The following is a 22,687-nucleotide window of genomic DNA, read 5'->3' as shown; positions in this document are numbered from 1 at the left end:
GACAACCCCGCTTTTTGGTGATCTGTTAAAAGAGCTGCCAACATTGATGTAGGTCCAACGCCCCCCAGCGTTTCATGTGGCACTGTGCAGGAAAGTCTGGATTTGTCAAGTTTAATTTCAAGTGAAAACGTGATTATTGATTAAAAACCAATGAATTGAAAAGGTAATAATATTAATTAGGATAATAATATTAATAATGATGATAATAATAGAAATAATAATGATAATAAATACTGAATGTAAAATAACAATAATAATATATACTATACTGTAATATACAGAGCCAACAGCAGTAGACTACACACTCCCCCAAAAAATGTTTTAATTTAAATTTGATTTCATACGATTACTGTATACATTGATCTGGGCAGAGCTCGTCTCTTGGATTCTGTATTTTCCACACTGCTGAGCTTGCAATGAAGCATATGGATTTTCTTCAGGAGCCATTCCAGGATGTCAATTATCAGATCTCAAAGTACACATCACTAAACATTTCTGTGTGTGTGCACCAGTATGTGCTGACCTGCGACCTGAGACTGTGCGGCCACAGTAAATTAAGACCTGCTGCAAGAGGCTCTTTTACACCATGAAAAAAAAATAAGCACATTATTGCAATGTAATTGTTCAACACTTTATTTCATTGGTGTGATTCCATACTCTGCACCATGTGGATTCACGACATGCAATGTGGAAGACAAACCACAACCACTGATTAATTTTTTTTACCTATAAATAAGTAAATGTAAATCTTTCACCCCACCAGGTCAAACCATTAACATCCAGATCAACATATATTTAAACCATCTAATTCAATTTGCTGTGTTTACCAGTCAGTCAATAATAACTGTCTGTAACACTTTTATTTCAAAGTGCCAGGGTATAAAACTACTGCTACAAGAATTTCCGAAACTAGACTTAAATATTTAAAATAAATTAAAGCAACATTCAAAATATTGACTTTATCAAAAAATGTAACAGGAACTTTCAGGTAGAAAAGACAGACAACTTCAGTTTACCTGTGTGATCCGAAATTGTGAAGACAACACAAATAGTTTAATATCACAAACATATGTTTTGATTTGATGACTTTGAGAAAAGATAAACTCATGAAAGAAGTGGTTGTCTTGTCAGACTGTGCTGACTATGGCTTCCTCCATCCCTCCCAGTCTCTGTGCCTTAAGCACTCAATTTTAAGTTCTCCATCAAGTACAGAGCACATAGCACCGGAGACATGGCAGTTTATTTATAATTAGCCTAAAGGCCCAAAAACCAACAAGTACTCACATGTTAGAATACTTCCTGGTCCCTGTTTTAGATGAAACACAAAGAACTTGAGGATGAACCATGTAAACATGATATCATACAGAATAGGAACTATTCTATATATTTTCTTATTGTCAACAAACATCTGAAAAGACAAAATCCAAAAAAAGACAAAAAAAGAGTGACACTAACAATCAAGACTAATATATAGTTCAATCCTCTGACATGTTTCTTCACTTCATACAGTTACAGCTCTGTTTCTGAAAAAAGAAAATCACTAAAGTGCGAAATGTACATTATTAATATGAAACTGAGCTCTTGAAACATGTCATGATAATTTACGTGTCCAGCTATTAAGGGAAGACCTACACTAATGTTTATTACCCATTAAGAAAGTTTTACACCTTCAGTCTTCGGGTGGATTTTGTTGACGATAGGAAAATAAACTGTGTGGCTCGTCAGATTTGCTATACAGCCATAAGTTCATGAATCGATCGCAATAACTTTGCATGAAAGACATTGGTTAATATGTTTTTTGATGTCAGTGCACAGTGTCTACATACATTTAAATACAGATATTTACAGATGAAGTAGAACGTGAGTTTCCACAGACAGTTAATGAACACTGTATGAATCATGATTTATATTTATAAACAAATTGTTTTGACTCGGCTGTTTGGTCATCTAAGGCGAGCTGTGATGACCTTATCAACCTGGAAGTAGAAAAAAAGACCTCCCAGTAGTAGTAGTATCTCTTTAGGACAGTTCAGGCAGTACAGAGGGAGTAGCTCCTCTATGATTTCCCGTTTTCCTTTTTTTATAACAAGAAATGTGTGTCTGTGGGAGCTTAGAGTAAAATTTCCGTAAGCTTAAGATACCACTTTCATCTATCTGTTAACCTTTAGTCTTTAATCGTTATTTGCGATTAACATGAATGTCCTGGCACTTGTGTGGCATCTATTACTGAACCAAACTTGCATGTTGAAATTCAGTTTAATTATTTAAAGCACTTTGAAGCAACGCCCAATATGTGCCTTGGCCCTCGGCATCAGCCTGCTTCACACTGATGATGTCTGAGCGAGTTCACTGTGAGCCTTGCTCTGAAGTGTCCCAGAAACAGTGTCAGAGTCGAGCAGCTCCACTATGCTATAGGGCGAACAATCCTCCAGTCCCAGCTTCCCACAGGCCCAGCCACAGAAGCCTTTCTCCAGATCTCGAACTACCTGCCACCACTCACTAAAAGCCCAGGACACCTGCACCACAGCCGAGTACAGAGCAAGAGACAGCGCCATGGGCATGATGAGCATCGGGTAGAAGATGATGAGGAAGGGGCATATTGTAATCTTGTGCCAGAACGTCCGTTCCTCATTATACACCAGAAAGACATTGTACCAGGTAAGGGTGCCATAGTAGAAGGAAGTGATGAAGGAGAGGAGAAAAACCAAAGGGGCACAGGAGATGCTCCACAGCACAATGTGGGGTCCCTCGCCCACACCTAAGCCGCAGGTGCATTTAGAGCCTTCTCCTGCTTCACACTCTGCATCGAGACGCTCTTTTGACCTGGCCAAGTCCCTGATTTCTTTCTCTGTCAGAGTGACATGTATGTCAACCACCTGACCTTTCTTCTTGCCCCGGGTGATGGTGCCTGTCAAGGTCACATAACGGCTGTCTGGAGGAAGGTTCCATCCACCACCTGTTAAGAGATAATATAAAATAAAAAAAGTTTTCTCGCTGTCCTCATCTGTGTGTCCTCTTAATTATGCTCTAAATAATATTATACCACAGCAGGGCCATGGTGACTGTGGGACAGTGCACCTGCAGCACTCCAGTATTAGTGTGTAGTGTACTTAAGTGTAGAGATGTAGTTAACACAGATTAAGTAATTCTTTTTGATTAATTCTTTATTTACAGGGGTAGAGTTCTATTTTCTGAATGTGGTTGTACGAAGGATTGACACATTGTCAGAACTGACATACTTCCCCTAGTGTGACACTGAGCGCACCACTGTCCCCAAGAACCAGCTTTGGACATGTGCACATGCTCTTACTGATAATATGGCTGCCAGCAGTGACACAAGGATTAAAACTGATTTTAGCCATTTCACAAAGGCCTCCCCAAATAAAATCTATGCCTGCTAAAGTCTGATATCTTAACATGTTGCGACTTTTTCTAGCTGTTAGCCTCTTAGGTCACAGGGTCACAGGACTTGATAGTCTACTGTTGTGTCACTAGGGGTGGCAATCACAGCGTACCTCACGATATGATACAATACGCGATACATGATCTGTGATACATGGTTCACGATACCAATAATATCACGAAACCATTCTGTGATAATCAATATATTGCAAGACAATCATAAAGCGATACATCCTGATAATTGTCTAACTGAAGACAAAACAACGGCCGTGAACAGTTAAGCGTGCTGGATTTCTCTATTTATTCACAAGATAGAGAACAAAGTGCATAAAGTCTATGTATTGAGCGTGGATGAGGCATCTCTTAACGCAGCTTTCTTCGTCAATTTTCCTGCTGTATACTCCCTCTTCTTCAGCCAGGTAACTTCCGCCCAAGTTGCCCTCATTCATTTGAGCAGCACTCAAGGATTTCAGACACCAAAGACACTAAATAGTACATTTTAACTTGATGGTGGCTGCAGCAGTGGATTAACAAGTCCTATGTGCAGTAAAATGAAACCACTTACTGTATTTGCTCTATGGGTTTTGATTCTTCAGCTTCCATTTAGAAAAGGCTGTCTAACTGTGAGATGGAGCAGCACATATGTCTTTAATAAAGCAGACTTAAGCAGGCGTACACTTTTTTTCCCAGTTGGCAGGCCTGTTTTCAGTGAGAGCAAGTGCCCATGTCTCAGGCTGGTTCTTACATACACTGGCGCACTCAGCAAAGTCACTGCTGACAATGTGTCAGTACCTCATACAACCATACTTCAAAAAACCTTAAATATGCCTTTCAGTGCATTATGACATCCCCTTGTTTGTAGAAATCAAGAAAACATGACTGAATTGTTGAAATGGGACATGTGGAGTGTCAAAATAAAACAAAATGACAGCTGTCTGTCTCACCGTCGCTTGTGGGCGTGCAAAGGAACTTAGCTCCTTCCTCAGTGCTCCTCTCTGCTCCCTCCTCGCCGCTTTGGTCCTCTCCGGGCCCTCGCTCCGCATCAGAGCGGTAGACAATGATGGACTCTGGACGCAAGTCTTTCTTCTTCCTCCTCTTCCTCCTTATAGAGGGTGCCACTTCTCCATCGTCTACATGATTCCCTGACACGTCTGATCTTCGGGAGATCGTCTGAGGGCTGCCCTCTCCTTCAGTTTGCGATTCCTCTACCTGTGCCATCACCTGATCCAGTAAACTGTTTTTGACTCTTGTGCTGTTTTTGACTCTTTGTGTTTTTTCATCTAGAGACTAGTGACATCTGGAGTGGCACAAACAATGTCACCCATTGTGTTCAGGAGGTTGATTCCAGTCTGATGAAGACTTCCAGCTGGAATGCAAAGTGACACAGAATCAGAGATACAGAGAAAGAGGGAGAGCTATTAAAAGCATGTTTGTTTTTAGAATCCCAATAATCCTGCGTGTTTGTATCCTGGCCTACATCTTGCTCAGTCATCTATTCTGTAGTGATGAGGAATAATAGCATCCACATAGTGACACATTATTATTGACCAAATGGCAGCACAGTACCCATCAAACAGACAGAGATCAAATCGTTGCAGACAGATGGCAAACAAATCGTGATGGATTTGTTCTAAACTAGGATGTTGCCTTAATTACCTATTTTCTGCATGACAGAGCACCGACAAGCGTCGAGCTCCCATCACTTTGCACACACAATGACACAAACACTGCTCCGATCACAGGCGGATCGAGCCTTTTTTAATCCAGAGAAATAATGCGTAATATAAAAAGAGAAGATGGATGAAATCGAAAAAGCAGCCCATTCTTCTCACAGCTGATCTCCTCCCATTTAAATCCCACCCATGTCCGCTCTTTGTCTGCGGACGGCATCCGGCGAACAAATATATACGGTGACTATATTTGAAACAAATCATTTCTCTTACCTTAAACAGACTGGACGTGCGCCGATAAGTAAACTAGTGCCGCGAAAGCGCATAAATAATCAGTACATTTAGCTGACACACTGCAGGAGAAGCACACGCATCTCAGCGCTGTGTTTCAGCCGCTACAGATGCGTTACGCAAAATGACTTCCAGAATAGCACTAAACCCGCCTCTCTAACCTCTGTCGCACCAATCCCATGACTGACCCCACCATCAGGATCCCACTGCGTTCAAGAGGGGGAATCATGAAATAAAATAGTCACATTTGATTACATTTATATAAAGAATAATTATACTGTGACTGTAGCCTACTAATTGAATGCCAATTGGCTACTTTTGTGAGCACATAAATACTAAGTTAAATTAAAAGACAATATAAACAATTAATAAACACAATTGATAAAAACGAATTGAGACAGAAATTACATAATTTGGCTTATTAAACTTTGTCTTTCCTCACAAGCTATTGACAGTAGACAGCCTTTGACAGCATCAGTTTGTATTTGAGTGCGCGAATTTTTGGATCTTTATGGTATATACATTGAAACGGCCAAAGGCGACCTACCTCACAAAGTGTACATATACCGATCCTAAATAACAAATAACATTTAGTTATATCCACGTTTATGGAAAAAAATATATACTCATAACATCACACAAGACCCGTTTCGCCTTACCGTAACCATTCAAACAAATGCGCTCACAAACTTTATAGGGCAACAGGTTTACGATAAGCAGCTGACTTGACGCCATGGTTGTTGTAAAATGGACGAAGAGGTTCCCCTGAGCAGCATTGACAGTCTTCTCTGTCATTTTGGTGTGTTTGTTTTTTATTTTATTGATGCTTAATTGTTGTACTTTTGTTTTGTAATGTGATATTTGTAAAGGTTAAATGTTTGGTATCATCACAAGTTTAGCTAACAGCCAGTAGTATTAGCAAGCTAGCTACTGACAGCCTAAGCTAATTAAAGTAGACAAGATAATTAGTATTTTTTATTTTACAGGTCTTCAAATTCGGCAGCTTTCTCAAAAGAAGAATGAATACAACCAACAAATTGAAGGTATGACCATAAAAACGAGACAGTGAAACAACAAACTATCCTCAATTAAATTAGCTGTTAGTTAGCTGTGTTAGTGTTAAATGTTGTACCTGACTTGTTTATGAATGTCTTGATAGTGTGCAGAGCTCACATTGCTGAGTGTCGGTCTCGCATTGAAACCCTCAATAAAAATATCAAAGAACTTGAGGAGAAAATCGGGGTGAAGCAGAGCTCTGTGAAACATAATAAAGATGTTGCAAAAAGGTACAGTATGATGACTGGTGGGTGGGTGATAGTGTCACAATAGGATTGTACATTTAACGTAACTATCTTACTTCTTGTCATCCATCTCACTGTAGCTTGAAGGTGACTAACAGCCGGCTCCTCCAGTATGAGAAGATGCTGAAAACAGAACTTGAGCGAAGAAAAGCCAGCTTCAATGATGACAAGTTGGTTCTGTTACTTTTTTGTTCATCACACTCTTTTGCATGCCTTAACCACTGCTGTATTTTTTGCAATCCCACAAGGGAAGTCTTTGAAGAGAGGATTGCAGGCTACAGAAAGATATTCCAGTCACACAAAGAACATTATTGCAAAAACCCTCTGGCTCAAAAGCTGCTTGGGCTGCAGGCTGAAAATGAGGAGATAGAGTGTAGGATCAAAGCTTGTGATGATCAAGTTACGATGAAACAGAAAGAGCTCCACCATCTCACTGGTAATTAGAGAAAGCACTCAGAGTGTGCAAACCTCTGCCAAGGTGGCTCAGATGTCCACATTTGTGTCTGGGAAGGTTAACAATTGTTTTTAAGAATTCCTCAATCAGGATCTAAGTGAGATTATCCACCGGAATTGAATATTCTTCCTTGGGTTGTAATCATCATCCCCAGAAAATGTCATAAAAATCCATACTTTACTTTTTGATCCATGCTTAAAAACAGACAGAAACCAAACAAACAGATGAGGACATAAACATAACCTCCTTGGCAGAGGTAATGACCCTTTAAGATCATCACATCTTACTCTGCTAGGGCTGAACTCTTTACACTTCTTAATGCAGTTGTCTTGTTTTTTTTGTTTGGCCAGATCTAGCAGCCACTCCTAATTCCAGTGAGAAATTACCGGACAGGTATAATTTAATGAATGTAACAAAAATGCAAATCATTTTGTTTTGTTTTTTAACAATAAAGTGGCAGAAAATGAGTGATTCTATTTTTCTTTCCAGTGTATGTGTTGAACTGCCCATACAAGAGCTACAGGAAAAACCAGATCCTCAGATAGAGGACAGTGATTCTGCCATTGACATTGAATGTCTTCATCTCAAGCAAACACAGGTAACACAGGTGCCATAAACCAGTTCTATGTTCATGAAGAGCATTGTATCATAAGTAGTCGATCTGTTAACATGGCCAGTTTTTGCAGACTAAAGAATCTGTAGAAGCAAGTGCTGAAGATATTCAGGCAGAACACCAGGGCCAGGACACAACCACCTGCAGCCCCGAGCCACAAGAACGAAGCAGAGAGTTGAGGTCACTTGAAGAGCAGACTGGTAATTGAACTTTTTTTTTTTATTATTTTAATTTAATTTGATATTTCAGTTATCTTCTTCAATGTTCTCCATGTGCTGGTGTTACAAAAATCATAAGCAAAAAATATGCATTTTTTGCTTCCAGAGGAAAATTTGCCAAATGCGATGCACATCGATGAGAAGGAAAAGGAAACGCAACTACAGGACAAAGTCTTGGTAATGTTTATTTTTCTATTATACCAAGAATGACTTTCAGTGGTCAGTTTTCCCTGGTTTACAAAAAACTTCCCTCTCACTGCCAACTGATACCGACACCTCATCTACCGAGCTGTGGTGTAATCACAGTGAAGTATCGGAGGTTCATGAGTTTATAGAGAGTCTCCACTTTTACATGTTATAATCAGCTGACTCATCATGAGGACTTCTGTCCATGAGAGTGTTTTGTATCGTCTCCATATGAAGTGTTGTTTAGTCTCAAACATTTACAACAGTGACAACAGTTTTAAAGACATACAGTATCTTTATCAGGAGGGAATTCTCAATTTTTTTTCATCCATACTATCCTCTCCCTCTCTCTCTCTCTTAATCTCTCTCTTAGATAATGTATGACCCCTCACTACACCGATGTGCTGTTTCTGAAAAAGAAAATTGTTTAATAAAAAATGATGCCCCTCACTGAAAACTCCTCTCACTTGAAATTCAATATACTGCACATCAAATAATGACACAGCATTATTCATGTCTACACTACAATACTGTTTTAATGGTTTCCATAATTTGGAGACATTTTTATACCCAAGGTGTTTTCTGCATAGGAACAGCAGACTAATGTGTCGGAGATGGAAGAGGCAGTGGAGGTTGGAGATGAAGATCAACCCTCAAGAGAGAAGGACAACAAGAGACACGCTGATTTTTCTCAGTCGCCAGCCACTGCACCTTCCACCCCTTCGTTTTCATTCACGTAAGGGTTTGATCCAACTTGAATTGAAATCACGGTCTATACAACCATTGAAATGTGTCTTTCACGCTTTCACTTCAGTTACAGTCCAACCAGGTCCCCACACACAGCAACATCCGAGACCAAATCTCCAGCTCTCCTGTTCTCTGTCAACTCTGACCCGATCACCCCATGCTTCTCTGGATTTGGGTTTGACATGGGCCCGTCACAGGTTGAGGTGAAAAACAAGCAAAAGAGAACAAGCAATGTTCAAGAAACCTCTTTTTTTAATTATTATTATTGTTATTTTGGAATTAACTCTACTTTTGTCTGCAGGACACGTCTTTTACTTTCACCAACTCTTTGTTCAATGAGAAGGTACCTTCATTTGTTACTGGAACACTTTTTTCATCCAGTATTACTGCAATGACACAGAATGTTGTTGATCTCTTTTCAGAACACTACAGAACCAAAGTCTTCACGTAGTAAGTTTTACGACACCTCATCCCATTTATGTGTTTATATGTGACATCTGTTGCCCATTTTGAATTAACAGCATGCAACCGATTTTGCAGCCCCCGAGTTTCTGTTTGGCCAGTCAGAACAAGGAGAAGACTTTCAGTTTGCCTTCAACTTCATGAGTCCTCAGGCATCTAGCAAAGATAAAAATAAAGACGATTTTCCATTTTCATTCAACTTTTGAGACATTTGTTTAGTCACACATTAACCGAAAATGGTTTCTTCTTAGACCAGTTCTTGATTCATCTGTTCTTGGTTTACGTGAAATTTGCCGCGTGACTTTTTAATAGGCATGTTCTGTTTTAGTCTCTTAAATAGTTCCTTTTTTTTGTAAGAGTGTACATATACCTCAGTTTATTATAAAGTTAATCAGTACTTTGCACACATTTCACATCAGCCTCACAGTTGGATAACATTTTATTAGCAACAAAATAATATACAAATCCATATTTCTTTGCATGCTTCCCTTTTGTGACAGCAGTAGTTATAAAGTTAATCTTACAGTGTAATAAACTGCTCATTGGTATTCATTTTATGATTCTAACACTAACTGTTGAGTTTGAAATAAAAATAAAATTAATACCTCTCTGGTCTCAGGAGTCATTTAGTCACATCTCAGTATGTATTTTACCCATAAATTTGGAGTTTTGATTTAATGTGATTTTGCAGCAAACCACAGAACAAATATAATCTGCTATATATTATATTTACTGAACAAAGATTTAAAATACATAATTCAGTACTTTACAAAAAAAATGTATAACTTTCAGCAAAGCATTGCAATACTTTTCTATGACAACAATTAACATTTAGAGAATAAATTTGAATAGCAAAGAGTGCATGTGAAGCGTTAAAGTGGCAGAAAGGCAGCACAACAGAAGTTCAGATTTTCATCTGCTCATTTGGAGTTCACAGCAGTGTGAGTGCTGGCCTGTGGAATGTTGTTCCACTCCTCCACAGTAGCTTTGTGGATTGTTGGAACTTTACTGGCTGTGGCTTACATTTCCTAATAGGACCATCCACAGCATCCCATAGATGTTTAAATACAGTATACAGTAAATTAAATACAGTATGCAGCATAAAGATGCCTTCAGTGTCTGATAGAATTTGTCCAAAGAGCTGGCAACAAAAAAAGATGGATCCTTTTGTACCACCATACAAACTACTGTACATTAAGAAAAAAATGAACATCAATTTGTATTAGTAGTACAAAAAAGTATGTCTATGTAGATTCTCATTATCCAGGTAATCGTTATCCAAAACAGGCAAGTGTAAAGGGAGCCATTGAGTTGGAAGCAACTGGACTTGAAGTTTTTCTTGTAGACTTTAAACCTCATCCAAGAGGCTTCGTCAGTTCTGAAGGTTTGTGGTGAAACACAGGAAATGTAACCTCTGTGAAAAGTGGGCATTGCTCACTCTAAGCTGCTGGGCTGCTCCAAGGTGTGATAGCCATTTGAGAGTCAATTACAGTTGTTGGAGAGCTTCAGGTTGTTAACAATGATCATCAGAGTGTTAACATTTCATGGGTTACCTGGGTTTGCGACCTGGTCCCCTGCATGGAGTTTGCATGCTCTCCTTGTGTGTGCGTGGGTTTTCTCCGGGTTCTCCGGTTTCCTCCCACAGTCCAAAAACATGCAATATGGGGATAAGGTTAATTGGACACTCTAATTGTGTCCAACTAGTGAAAATGGATGGAATGCCTGTGGTCACAAAAAGTTAATTTATAGATGAAATATCTTCAATGAAAACTTCCAAGTCTCACTTACTACAGACTTTGTTTGAAAAAGGTAATTCTGCGATCATATTTTTGTTAAGTTATCTTTGAACTAACTTAGTTACACATATTTTTTAATGCAGCGATTTGACTTTCCAAAGGCTTATTTAGTACAAAGAAAAAGACCTGTATTGCAAGCACCAAAGAATACCTGAAGAAGTATACTTTTATATTATTTACAACTATAGCCACAATGGTACTGACAACAGGCTGAGATCAATACATGCTTTTAAAGTGTTCAGTCCTGTGAATATACATGGTAGAAGATTGGAAACTCTTGAGAGGTGAAAAAAAACTGCAGGATACAGACTAAAAAGTGCAGAGTATACAGTAGACCTACAGAGATTAGAAGCCAGCATCGATGCTGATGGAGCGTCGAGTCACATGTTCGATCTCTCCTGGGACATATTCACAGAAGCTGGTTTGGTACTTGGCCAACATTTTGAGCATGGGTCGCAGACTGAACCACCACTGGACCTTGGGCATCCGGTGCCTAAAAACCAGTGACACACCGTATATTAACATATCGTTGAGAATACAATTGAAAATGGACGTTATTTGACAAGAACTCTGAATTTGCTCACTCGAAATCAGTCACGGCCTTCAGTTCAGCAATAGGGACGAATGAGATGACCTTCCTTTTGAGGCTGAGCACACAGGCTGTATCTGGTGAGTTGGTGAACACTCGGCCTAGTGGGTTAAACGGTGGAATCATGACATCACTGGGCTTTGACCTGGGTTCCTGAGCAATTGGCTCACATAAACCACGACTTTACACAGCAACTCTACCTTCTTTGAAGTTTTCTTTCAGTTTCGCTGAAATCCACTGGATTGCCCTCACACCCAACTTTGTACCATAATTCCTGTCAAACGGAGAAGGTGCCCCTCCCTGAAGCACAAAAGCAAACCAATTATAGATGCGGTCACATTCTAGAAGGGATGGCCGATAATTATTGCAATTTTTATTTTCATTGCAAGTTTGCACAAACTCACTTTGAGATTTGGGAAATGTTTCTCAGTCCGTCGTTTACGTACAGTTTATTTAACCTAAGGCCTTAGTCTGACTAAGACAGGCAATCGGACAACTAGCATAGTTCGAGTATACATGTGGAGGAGAAAATCGATTTGATGTCTGACTCTTGTATCTTTCTATAAGCTTTACATCACAGAAACACAGACAGCGAATGGGGAGCTGGATCGTGCTGAGGTTCTGTATGTTTTTTACCTGCTGTACATGCTAATTGTGATACAGATTAGATTGAGCATGGCTGTTATGGTTGCTGTGTTGTTTGAAGAAAGATTTCTGGCAGCAATACTGCAGTTTATACGTCGTCTCCTTCTACCTCCGGGTCAACGACCGGGGAGGTCCATTTGGTGCATGCACAGAACGCCAAGTCTGACTCTAGTCAGACTAAGTGTATACATGCAGGCGTAATCAGACTATGAATCGCATTATCCAAGTATGTTAGTCCGATTAAGAAAAGCTCAACTGTAGTCTAAGATAACCAAATTATTGTCATAGTAAGAAATAAATAATCCAATGTTAATCAGTAATTAACGGTATATATTAATTACTGGATTTTAATATATTTAATAAGATCACCTTCTTGGCCACATCGTCCAGCCCTACTTAACATTGGAGTGTCTGTAAATTGCAAAGCTTTGATCAGTCAGACAGTGTATGATCACACAGATGTTCATCACCTGCTGAAGGTGTCCCAACACATTGACTCTGCAGTCGAAGATGCCCTTCCCCTCAGCTGAATACAGCCTATGAATGAAGTCTGTGGTGTAGTTTTCATGGCATTTCTCATTCCTGTTGTGACAGAGAAAGGGATCGAGTAATGTCAAACTACATTCAGTAATATGACATGTACAGAACAGTGCTGAGAGTAATATCTTTTATTCCTAAGCGTGGCAATGTCCCTCTGCTAGTCTGTTCTGTCACTGAAATATATTCATTTTTGACTCATTGCCATGACATTTTGTACATAAAATATGTTACATTACCATGATTTATGACAATTTTTTCTGCAAACTGCTTTGTGTTTAGAAAACATTCACAAGACGGTGTCGAAACACCTGACTGTTAAGTACTGAGTAGTGATACACACGTCATTCACTATATTAGACAACATGATGGCAGCAAAAGCACAGATGGAATACAGATTAAAAGATAAAAAAAACGCTTATGTACCTCAGTACTAGGCCCCGCTGGACATCCTTCTTCATCTTTTCAGCTAAATGTTCCACATTGGTCTGTCAAAAGATACGATTAATTAAAAGCCGCAAACATTACAGCTGAAGGAGAAGGCACAGCACAAGCCTTTAGTTTGGTTCTCACCTTCAGGTCGTGGATATTGAAGGGGTCCTCAAAGATGTAGGCTGCATCAGCACCCACAGCTATGGCCGTCGAGGTTGCGAGATAGCCACAGTATCCACCCATGGTCTCCACCACAAACACTCTTCTCTTGGTCCCACTGGCAGACTGCTTGATCTTGTCACAGCCCTAACCAGTGACGTGAAATTAGGTCAAAGTGTAGATGAACTCTTAGATGTTTACTTACTCCTAAGTAACCCTCACCTACACTGCACTGTCACAGTCAAGCCTCTTTGAAAAGCAAAAGAAGAGCAGAAAAGAGCAGCTTTTCGACCGCGTACATACTGTATGTCCATTTATTTTCATATTGGATCGTACCAGAGTGTCTCGTTTAATAAATCAGAATGAACTAAATGAAAATATTGTCATTTAGGCAGTGTCAACTCATATGTGCCTCTAAAAGGGAACACAGTTTACAACATTGGCATCATATGCTACTGGAAAAACCTATGGTATCGCCCCCTGATGGCTACTGAATGAATTGCTACTTACTTGGTTACTCACCCTTAAAATGGTAGACTATGTCAACATTTTATGTACAGTATGATCTAAACCTTTTATCAGACATGGCATTCAAAATTAGAGAGGGTTACTAGAGTACTACTTGTCTCTGTTTTGAAGAGGATTTCAGAGTCTAGTAAAGTGTTTGCCCATATTATTCCCAAATCATCAACGCTGATGTGCCACCTGCTCAGTGTTACCTCCATGGCAGCGTTGACTGCAGTGTCTGCTCCCAGGCTGAAGTCAGGTCCGGGCACATTGTTGCTGATGGTGGCAGGGATCACACACATGGGGATGCAGAGCTTCTCATAGAGATTCTGAGCTTCATACAGCTGCAGCACACCTTTGTAGCCCTTTAAATGTCATCAAGCAAAGCACTGAAAACCACTCTTATCTCAACACAGACACATTGACTGTTCAGCAACCACACGTAACTGATACCTTACCTCAAACCCTCCGATTACAAGCAGAGCTGAGATGTTAAACTTGGTAATGGTTGCCACAATCTTCTCCATGTGCTTGTCTGGAAGAGTCCTGAAGGAGGGAAGAGAATCGAAAAAAAAACAACATTAAAATCACTCAAAAGGACACATGTCAAGGTTATGTGTTAGCCACAGGCAGGTGTGATACAGCATTTTTCTTTAGATAACAACTAGATTGCACCGATTAAAAAAGTGGAGAGGAAGTTAAAAGAGATGCCGGTGAGGATACTGTAGGATACTGTACTGCAGTCAAGGTTAGCTAATGGTCTCTCTCTCCCTCTCTCTTACACTTTGTCGGCGGATATTTAACTTAAATGTTTCTACGACCAGTTATCATCGCCTTGTCGTCTAACACTCCACTGTTGCTGCTGCAGACACACTATCACTTTCAGTCTCTAATGGCATAGGTTCCGTGTTTATAAATATAAAAGAGATGGTCGAACAATTATGGAAGTATGCGTCTAAGTGCATGAGCACAGTGTAATACCAGGTATAAGTGCACCTCTGTGTAAACTGCGTTTTATCAACTTTCTGTGAGTGGCAGCCCACATTCTCCCAATGATTTGAATTGGGATTGCAGTAACAGTTGCAAATGCTAAAGGTCGCTGTTGTACATATTTTAGATGTATTGCCTTTAAGAATGAATCCATTTATCTTATAGAAATTAAAGGGTTATGTCGCTTACCTTTTGGTTCCTAGCAGGGAGCCACCTTGGCCTGTCCATCCCGCCACTTTGTGCCATTCCATCTCAAAAAGCTGGACAAAGACAGCAGTCAGAATAGAACAGATTCATCTGGGATATGATAAGATAAGAAGATAAATGGACTTACTGATTCATTGGCAAGTCCTTGAAATCCATCTTGGACCCCATAGACCCTGTGTCCATGGGCCAGCGCTAATCTTACAGCTGATCTCACTGCCGAATTCATCCCTGGAGCAGGAGCACCCACATTCATGATAGCCAAAGTGAAATTGCTCTGTGGAAACATGAGTCAGATATATGAATAAGCACATATTTGTGAGTATATAGTATGTGTGAGCATGGTGCTGTGTGTTTATGGTTGTCAGAGACTCACCTTCAACTGGGCAGGTTTTTGGAAGGCAAGAAGTTTGTAGATGTTCCAATTGTTCTCAAAACTCCTGCAAAAGCATGATCGGTTTTAGCTTTGTCTTGTTTTTCATTGGCTAAGAAACGTCAAATTTAATCACCAAAACCAGATTCTATTAATATTTAATATAAAGGAATAAGTATCAGCTCTCACCCTCCGCGCAGTTTCACAGCTTCTTCAAACCTCTTCTCATTCATGGCCTTCTGTACCAGCTTTGTCTGAAAGTTGAAAAATACAGCAACGCTGCTGTTTCAGGTTCATGTCCATCAACAACAATAAAAGAAGAGAGGAGAGAGAAACTCACCATCTCCACACATTCCATTAGAGGAAGACGAACAGCATGGTTACCCGACAGGCCAATGACACAGGCCGGCGTGTCAGGAGAGGCCTCTAATAAGGCAACCACTGCCTCCACACCCTGCTTGGTGCTCTGAAAAAAAGGGTGCGTTAATATGGTGGAGATTTGATACAAGCAAGGAACAAATAACAACATTTTTATTTTTAACTGGTCTGACTTTCCGATGCTGGCGTGTTTGTGTGCTCCAGTGAGCGACAGTGAGAAAAGAAAAGAGTGAATCAAAGCTCTACTTTAGATGTTAAACATTAGAAAAAATACAGTAAATCATGTGAACACACTGTGTTACAATGCATGACCTCATTAGTGCAAAAATAAAAAATGCAATTGCTGCAAATCAGATGACCTCAGCTGAAGGGGCGGTCCTGTATGTGTCCATGCATGCCCAGGGATGTGACTATATGTATCCTCAAACCACTACAGAATAGAGTTGGGTTATCTGAAGATGCTTTCAGGTTGGATTGGGAGTGTGCAGGCCTGTTCTAGCCACAGTCAGCTCATGATCAGGGGCTTCAATTATAAAACTGAGCGTAGAAAGTGCTTATGCACATACATATTCTGATTTATAAAACCATGCGCATGCAGATTCCACTTTCCCAGTTTTCACAATGAACTTGCAATTCAAGCGCCGCTTTTGTGAGCTTCAGGTAACGCCCATAGTTGCCCATGAAATGCCCCAGATTGATCGGGAGTGACTGGAAAGTCATGGTAAATGCAGAGAGAACAGGGAAGAAGAGGAAGTTGACACAGAAATCAAAAAGTATTGAATTGGACACACAAAAGGCATCAGAGTGTTGTTGATTAGGCAGACAAATGATCTGTGACACGACAAAGATGAGCTCAACTCATCAACAACACAAACAGATTACAATCTGTCAGTAATCCCATTTGGTTAATCTCATCAACATCTATGGTACTTTCCTATCTGTGCTGAAAGTGGTAGCTGACAAACTGTATTTACATTTTTGACTGATGTGTTCAGTAGTTATTACAACCTTTGAAGAATGTTTTAAGCACTGAACCGAGGCAAAAGACTTCCCAATGCTGGCATAAACAGTTTGTGCAGTGTTTAACATTAAGACGTGATTTTCCTACTATATTACAGTTAGTAAACCACAATTTGTACAGTGTCATACAAAATAAATAATATAAAAGTTTAGGGTAAGGAAAAATCTTGAGTCTAAGATGCATCTTTACTCGTAGATTCCCCATCTCATAAACTATAATGTTCAAACTCACCAGAATTCTGTCAAACGCTGAGGGAGTTCCACCTCGCTGAACATGGCCGAGTACGGTCAGTCTGGTGTCATAACCCAGTCGATTCACCACCAGCTACAAACAGACATTAAAGCATTTCAGTGTGTTGCGGCTTTATTATTCACTAGGATGACACATTAGTCGGGCTGAGAGAAAAAAAAATGAGTCTGTAATACATGACAGCAAGTTTCAGGATGACTGAAAGGCTGATATTTACTTACATCTTTCACATATGTCGCTGAGATGGGGTTTCCTTGTCTGTCGATGGCTCCTTCTGCGATGATTATAATGTTGAGCCTTGATCCCTTTAAACGGCTCTGAAGGTACACGACACAGACGCATTAACTGATCCTGCTTCTAAGTACTGAATTAAATCTCGATGGCAGAAATGCTTGTAGGCCTCACATATAGCATAGTCTAGCTTTAATGTCTTACATTCTCCAGACGGGTACACATTTGGTCCTCCCAGCCTTCATGAGGAGGAGCCTCTGGAATAAAGAGCCAGTCTGCCCCAGACGCCAAAGCTGACACCAAGGCTAGATACCTGGAGTAACAGCAAACACTTTATAGTGGCAGTGTATAAATGACACCAAACTAGGTCAGAGTGTCACTCACCCACAGTGTCGACCCATGACTTCCATCACAAAAGTGCGCTGGTGGCTGTGGGATGGAGACAAGAGAGTGAAACGACATAAAGTTTTGCAGCAACTACAGGAGCATTCAAACTGTTTTCAGCCTGCAGTCGTGTATGGCGATGCTAAGATACAAGTCTGTGCAAGCTCAGACAAACTATGCCAAACAGACTTGAATGGAGGAGTTGGGTGATTGTCAAAACTACTTGGCATTGAGGACTGCATTCCTTCCTCTTTATAGTTAAGATGAGCTTATGTATCAAGTAACAACTTTGACCAGTATTAATCGAATACGTTTTTTTACAAAACAGCAACAAATATGTCCATGATCATTTCTCTGATCCCAAAGCGACGTCTCCAGCTAGCATCTTTTGTCCAAACAACAATTCCAAACCCGTAGATTAGGTTTTCTATCATATATCAAACAAATCCTCACATTTAAGACAGTTTGGATTAAGTTTGACATACAGGATGAGGAAACATATTACTGCTATAAATATTGCTGTGTTCTTTTTGTATCTTTATGTACTGTAACCTATTTAATACATTTTACTTTCATCGGTGACCTAAGGATCATCAGTCTGACCTCTGTGCGGTGGTCATGATGGCATCCACTATCTCCATGATGCGGTGCAGCGCAGAGTCCGCCCCGATGGTCATGTCAGTGCCACAGAAGTCGTTGTCAATGGAGCCCACGAGCCCCACAATGTTCAAGTGGTCGTGCTCCTTGGCCATAACGTCTGTGATGCGTCCTAAAATAGTACACAGACACACAGCGGTTCACTCTTACTCAAATGTAAAATTGAATGAAATTGCGTTTTTTTTTGTTTTTTTTTTTATTTATGGAAAAAAACACTGTACCTTTCGCTACGAGCTCCTCCAACAAACCGCTCCACTCATTGCGGAAGATGTTGGCTCCGGTGAGGCTGCCGTCTCCACCGCAAACACACAGGTTGGTGATGCCTTTTTTTACCAGGTTGAAGGCTGCTGCAAGTCTTCCCTCTCGCGTCGTGAAGACTTTGCATCGTGCGCTACCAATCACGGTTCCACCCTAGAGCACAGATGTTGTATATTGTCAAATAAGGCAGACAGAACATTGTAGCCTGATCTGTCACCTAAAAAAAACCTAAACTGCTACCACAAATTCTCTATCCATCTATCTATCTGGATCTATCAGGAAGCATTTAAACAGGGCCACGGTCACAAGATAATTAAGTGATTTAAACACTAACCATTTGGCCAGTGTTACAAAAAGCAGGCCTTAACACACAAATCCAATACCAAATTCCCACTGGACCAGTGGGAGCTTGTTTAAACACCATTCACTCTGAGGTCAAATGATTCTGCAAATGCACATGGGTTTTTAATCGCCTTCGGCTTTGATCAACACTAATGACAACAAAAGGACAAGCTAAATTTGTGTGCTTCATTTTTGGCAGCGACACAAATTCTTGCACCTTTTTTGCAGTTCTATGCTATGTTGTGGATTCATGTTCCGGCTGTTAGTTTAGCAGGCAGCGATGAATGTTTGTGGTGACTGGTGACTTTACTTTTCACAGCTTGGGACAACACTCAATATATTTATTTCATCAGTTGCGTCAACTGAAAGATTCACTGAGAGAGAGGTACCCAGAAAACAAGAACATCACAATGGGAATGGGGTTATTTGCCATTTTTAAAGCGGGTTCACCTGGGTTCAAAAATCCCAAGTATACCTGATCATTTTGGGAAGGAGGAGGCTAAGACACATCACACCATTGGCACTATCAGTAATAGAGATGGTCCAATTTCTTGTCCAATACGATAAACTAGAGTATCTATTGATACGGATGTCAGTCTGATACAGTTCTGTTACATATTTTAAATGACTAAGCTGTTTGTGGCCTGGTGACAGTTAACCCCAAGCTGTGTGACAGGAAAGCAGATGAGCAGTATGAATGTGTGAGTGAATGGGTCTGAATGGCAAAACTGTAGTGTAAAACCCTTTGAGTGAAATTAAAATATAGACCATTAGTCATAACAACCTTGCTCACACTGTGTAATAAACACTCGAGGAAGCATTTAGCTGATATTTAGTATCATAGTTTTGTATATTGGATTTTACTTTTCATCCCCCAATATCCCATCCAATGATTTCAACCAGTAATGGGATCGATACTGAATATCATATCTGCTCATTTCTAATTAGCAATGAAATGCAATGTCAGTGGGACTGCTTTTAACTTTATTTTGAATACTGCAGGTATTCTGGCACGCTTATAAACTATGAGCACATGCAGCAAGAGTGCTTACCCGGTTATTACCAGAATAAGACAGGCAGGTAAAGAACAGATCAGAGGAGATGGATGAAAAAATACAGTTCATTTAAAAACCATCAAGAGAAAGATTTCAGGCAATGACAGTACCAACAAAGTACTTCAATTAAAAGCACATCAGGGATTTTACGCGGCAAATATTTAATTAACAATGTTCCACTAATGTGCTTCCAGCATGACTTGCTTCTGGGAAACCTGATTTAAAACAAACAGCATAACATTTGTGTTTCTCCTACAAAGACGAGTCAAAAGTATGAAAATGGCCTAACATGACTCCTTACCAGTTGGATGATGTTGGTCACACTGTGCCAGTGGGCCAGTTTGATGTTCTCTCCCCCATCCACCAGGCCCTGGTATCCCTGAAAAACACAGATTCACACAGCTAATCCCAGCCCAACGTAATGTGTGTATTTATTGTGGCGACAAACACACATATAAACAGCTTGTGTACCTCGTTAATAAGATAGACCTTGGCTCCCACATAAATGCCCATCCGTGCCACAGCACGGACAGCTGCATTCATCCCTGTTGCACAAGAACAACAAGACTGAAAAACCTGAACCCTGAGTCAAATTTATTGTTACACACATGTAGCTGCACCACAGACCAGCATGGAAAGCAACAACTGAGGTCGACATGACTTCATTGTCAGCTTTTGGGTAAAGGTATAACCGCCAGTTTTCACTTTGCACACATAGTTAGGCAACAGCTACACTGAATGACAACACACAAAAGAAGTACTGGCATCTAATAACATTGTAAGAACCAAACAATATAGTACTAGCATGATAAGTAATGATTTTTTTGTTACAAGTACATTACTTAATTTAAATTAGGGCTGAAACGATGATTCGATTATGAATTGATTACTAATTGATTACTAAATGAATCGTCAACTATATTGAGGGTTTTTTAACAACTACAACAAGCTTGTCAGCTTCTTAAATGTGAATATGTTTCTGGTTTCTATGCTCCATATAACAAAGAAATCATTAGACGTATTGGTTTGTGGACAAAACAAGACATCATCATTTCCAGGTTTGGTGTAAACACCGGTCAACATTTTTCAAGAGTTTACAGACCATATGAAAATAAAAATAGCAGCAATAGCTGAACACACATATATATATATATATATATATACATATATATATATGGGCATAAATGGGTTATTACCATCTTACAACAAAGGGTAGAAAAATGCTATTATCAGACCTACTCTACAGGTGATTAGGAAATACTCAAAGTTGTAGTAACAGTAGTACAATATAGCGATATGTAGCAATACCTGACATTTAAAATCAGTTACGCAGACCTAACCTGATAAAGACACCATAAAACACGAACATGTAACCAAACAGATAAGACAGGCAGCAGAAAGCACAGCACACATGTTGGGGTCAGACATCCATTCCTCTCTGTGTATACAGAGCAGTTGTTTTCCCCCTGCTCACGTTAACACGTCGCACCAAGCTCGCATTACACGTGTAACATGCACCTGAAGGCTACAACATGCACTATAATGCAGTCTTTAAGGTCACCTTGTGCATCTCCGCCGCTGGTCAGAACCGCTAAGGCTTTCCCGGCTCCCGTCATCTTCAGCTTCTCCAAGTCCACCGTGGCCATTTTTGCTCTGTCACTCCAAAAACCACCAAACGGTGCGAATAAAAATAGTAAAAATGGTTTCTAAAAGAGAAACACAGTATTGTGTACGTGCTGTGACACTTCCTCGTTGACAGCAGCCTGGACCCTGACACACCGCACCCACACTGACACTTCCCCCCTTCTCCAAATCCCGACTCCGCCCCCGTTCACATACGAGCTCACTCACTGTGCGTTTGTTTTACAAACCGGGAAAGTCCGGCGCCTTATTTGTCTCTCGTGCCTCTCTCCTTAATACACAATACTTGTCCCTACTCGAGAGCCCCGCCCACTTGAGCAACGCCGAAGAGGTGGCAGGAGGAAAAGGCTCACAGCACGTAGCACACGTATTACAGTCATCCTCCACTCCGGAAGAAAACTTATTTTCATCATCATCAACGTGTGACATGAAAGACAAAAAACTGCATTTGATTTAACTCGGTGAATCTTTACGTTATATATTAAGTAAAAGCCTAACTCTTTTGTTAGACGCTCCTCTACATTTATTATTAAACAAAATGTAGCATTATCGTGTACTAACATTCTGCAATGATATTGAACCAGTATCAGTCCAATATTGGTCAAAATCACTGGATCAGATATCAGACATAAAAGTGTAAAATCCCATCCAATCCAAAAATCCCATATATCGCATGCTTCACCATACACAGACAGTAAAAGTGTAAATAAAACAACGGTAGTTTAGCGGAGTTATGTTGTGAGATATTTATTTCTTCTTTATGGGAGAAGAATATTTGTTAAACAGTTGGAGAATTGTGACTTTGAAATAGCTTGAAAGGGCCAGCATAAAATAGATATTAGCCACTTAATTAAAGGTGCACCTAGTTAAATCTATGACCGCTACAGTTTAAGAT

At 40.1% G+C, this 22,687-nt stretch overlaps 3 protein-coding genes across 6 annotated transcripts; 1 reads left to right on the top strand and 2 right to left on the bottom strand.

Annotated features, from left to right (window-relative positions):
* Positions 1–617: 617 nt before the first annotated feature.
* Positions 618–5,470, bottom strand: tmem169b (transmembrane protein 169b). Of its 2 annotated transcripts, none has more exons than XM_058616055.1 (3): positions 5,346–5,470; positions 4,347–4,768; positions 618–2,956 (listed from the first exon to the last, which is right to left on the bottom strand). In XM_058616055.1, exons 2-3 carry the CDS (start codon positions 4,618–4,620, stop codon positions 2,322–2,324), a joined length of 909 nt encoding a protein of 302 aa, XP_058472038.1. In that variant the 5' UTR covers positions 4,621–4,768; positions 5,346–5,470; the 3' UTR covers positions 618–2,321. The 2 variants fall into 2 exon arrangements, with proteins under 2 accessions (XP_058472038.1, XP_058472048.1); XM_058616065.1 differs by lacking the exon at positions 5,346–5,470 and adding an exon at positions 5,059–5,204.
* A 44-nt stretch (positions 5,471–5,514) lies between these two features.
* LOC131445145 (FK506-binding protein 5) lies at positions 5,515–9,775 on the top strand. Of its 2 annotated transcripts, none has more exons than XM_058616042.1 (14): positions 5,515–6,162; positions 6,350–6,406; positions 6,523–6,649; positions 6,745–6,834; positions 6,913–7,100; positions 7,469–7,511; positions 7,608–7,716; positions 7,805–7,931; positions 8,056–8,126; positions 8,732–8,871; positions 8,950–9,085; positions 9,184–9,225; positions 9,305–9,332; positions 9,423–9,775. In XM_058616042.1, the coding sequence occupies exons 1-14, from the start codon at positions 6,111–6,113 to the stop codon at positions 9,548–9,550; spliced, it is 1,338 nt and encodes a 445-aa protein (XP_058472025.1). In that variant the 5' UTR covers positions 5,515–6,110; the 3' UTR covers positions 9,551–9,775. The 2 variants fall into 2 exon arrangements, with proteins under 2 accessions (XP_058472025.1, XP_058472017.1); XM_058616034.1 differs by having other exon boundaries at positions 8,726–8,871.
* Positions 9,771–21,963, bottom strand: pfkla (phosphofructokinase, liver a). 2 transcript variants are annotated; one of them, XM_058616020.1, is made up of 23 exons: positions 21,713–21,963; positions 20,623–20,696; positions 20,453–20,530; positions 18,718–18,907; positions 18,443–18,608; positions 17,840–17,884; positions 17,660–17,768; positions 17,446–17,541; positions 17,207–17,299; positions 15,917–16,042; positions 15,766–15,830; positions 15,580–15,643; positions 15,334–15,480; positions 15,189–15,259; positions 14,468–14,555; positions 14,222–14,374; positions 13,485–13,649; positions 13,338–13,399; positions 12,845–12,956; positions 11,930–12,029; positions 11,725–11,830; positions 11,481–11,633; positions 9,771–11,066 (listed from the first exon to the last, which is right to left on the bottom strand). In XM_058616020.1, exons 1-22 carry the CDS (start codon positions 21,795–21,797, stop codon positions 11,486–11,488), a joined length of 2,343 nt encoding a protein of 780 aa, XP_058472003.1. In that variant the 5' UTR covers positions 21,798–21,963; the 3' UTR covers positions 9,771–11,066; positions 11,481–11,485. The 2 variants fall into 2 exon arrangements, with proteins under 2 accessions (XP_058472003.1, XP_058471992.1); XM_058616009.1 differs by having other exon boundaries at positions 9,771–11,633.
* Positions 21,964–22,687: the final 724 nt, after the last annotated feature.

This window comes from Solea solea, chromosome 2 (genome assembly GCF_958295425.1).
Source record: "Solea solea chromosome 2, fSolSol10.1, whole genome shotgun sequence".
Lineage (NCBI taxonomy): Eukaryota > Metazoa > Chordata > Actinopteri > Pleuronectiformes > Soleidae > Solea > Solea solea.
This window is presented reverse-complemented; position numbering and strand designations above follow the sequence as displayed.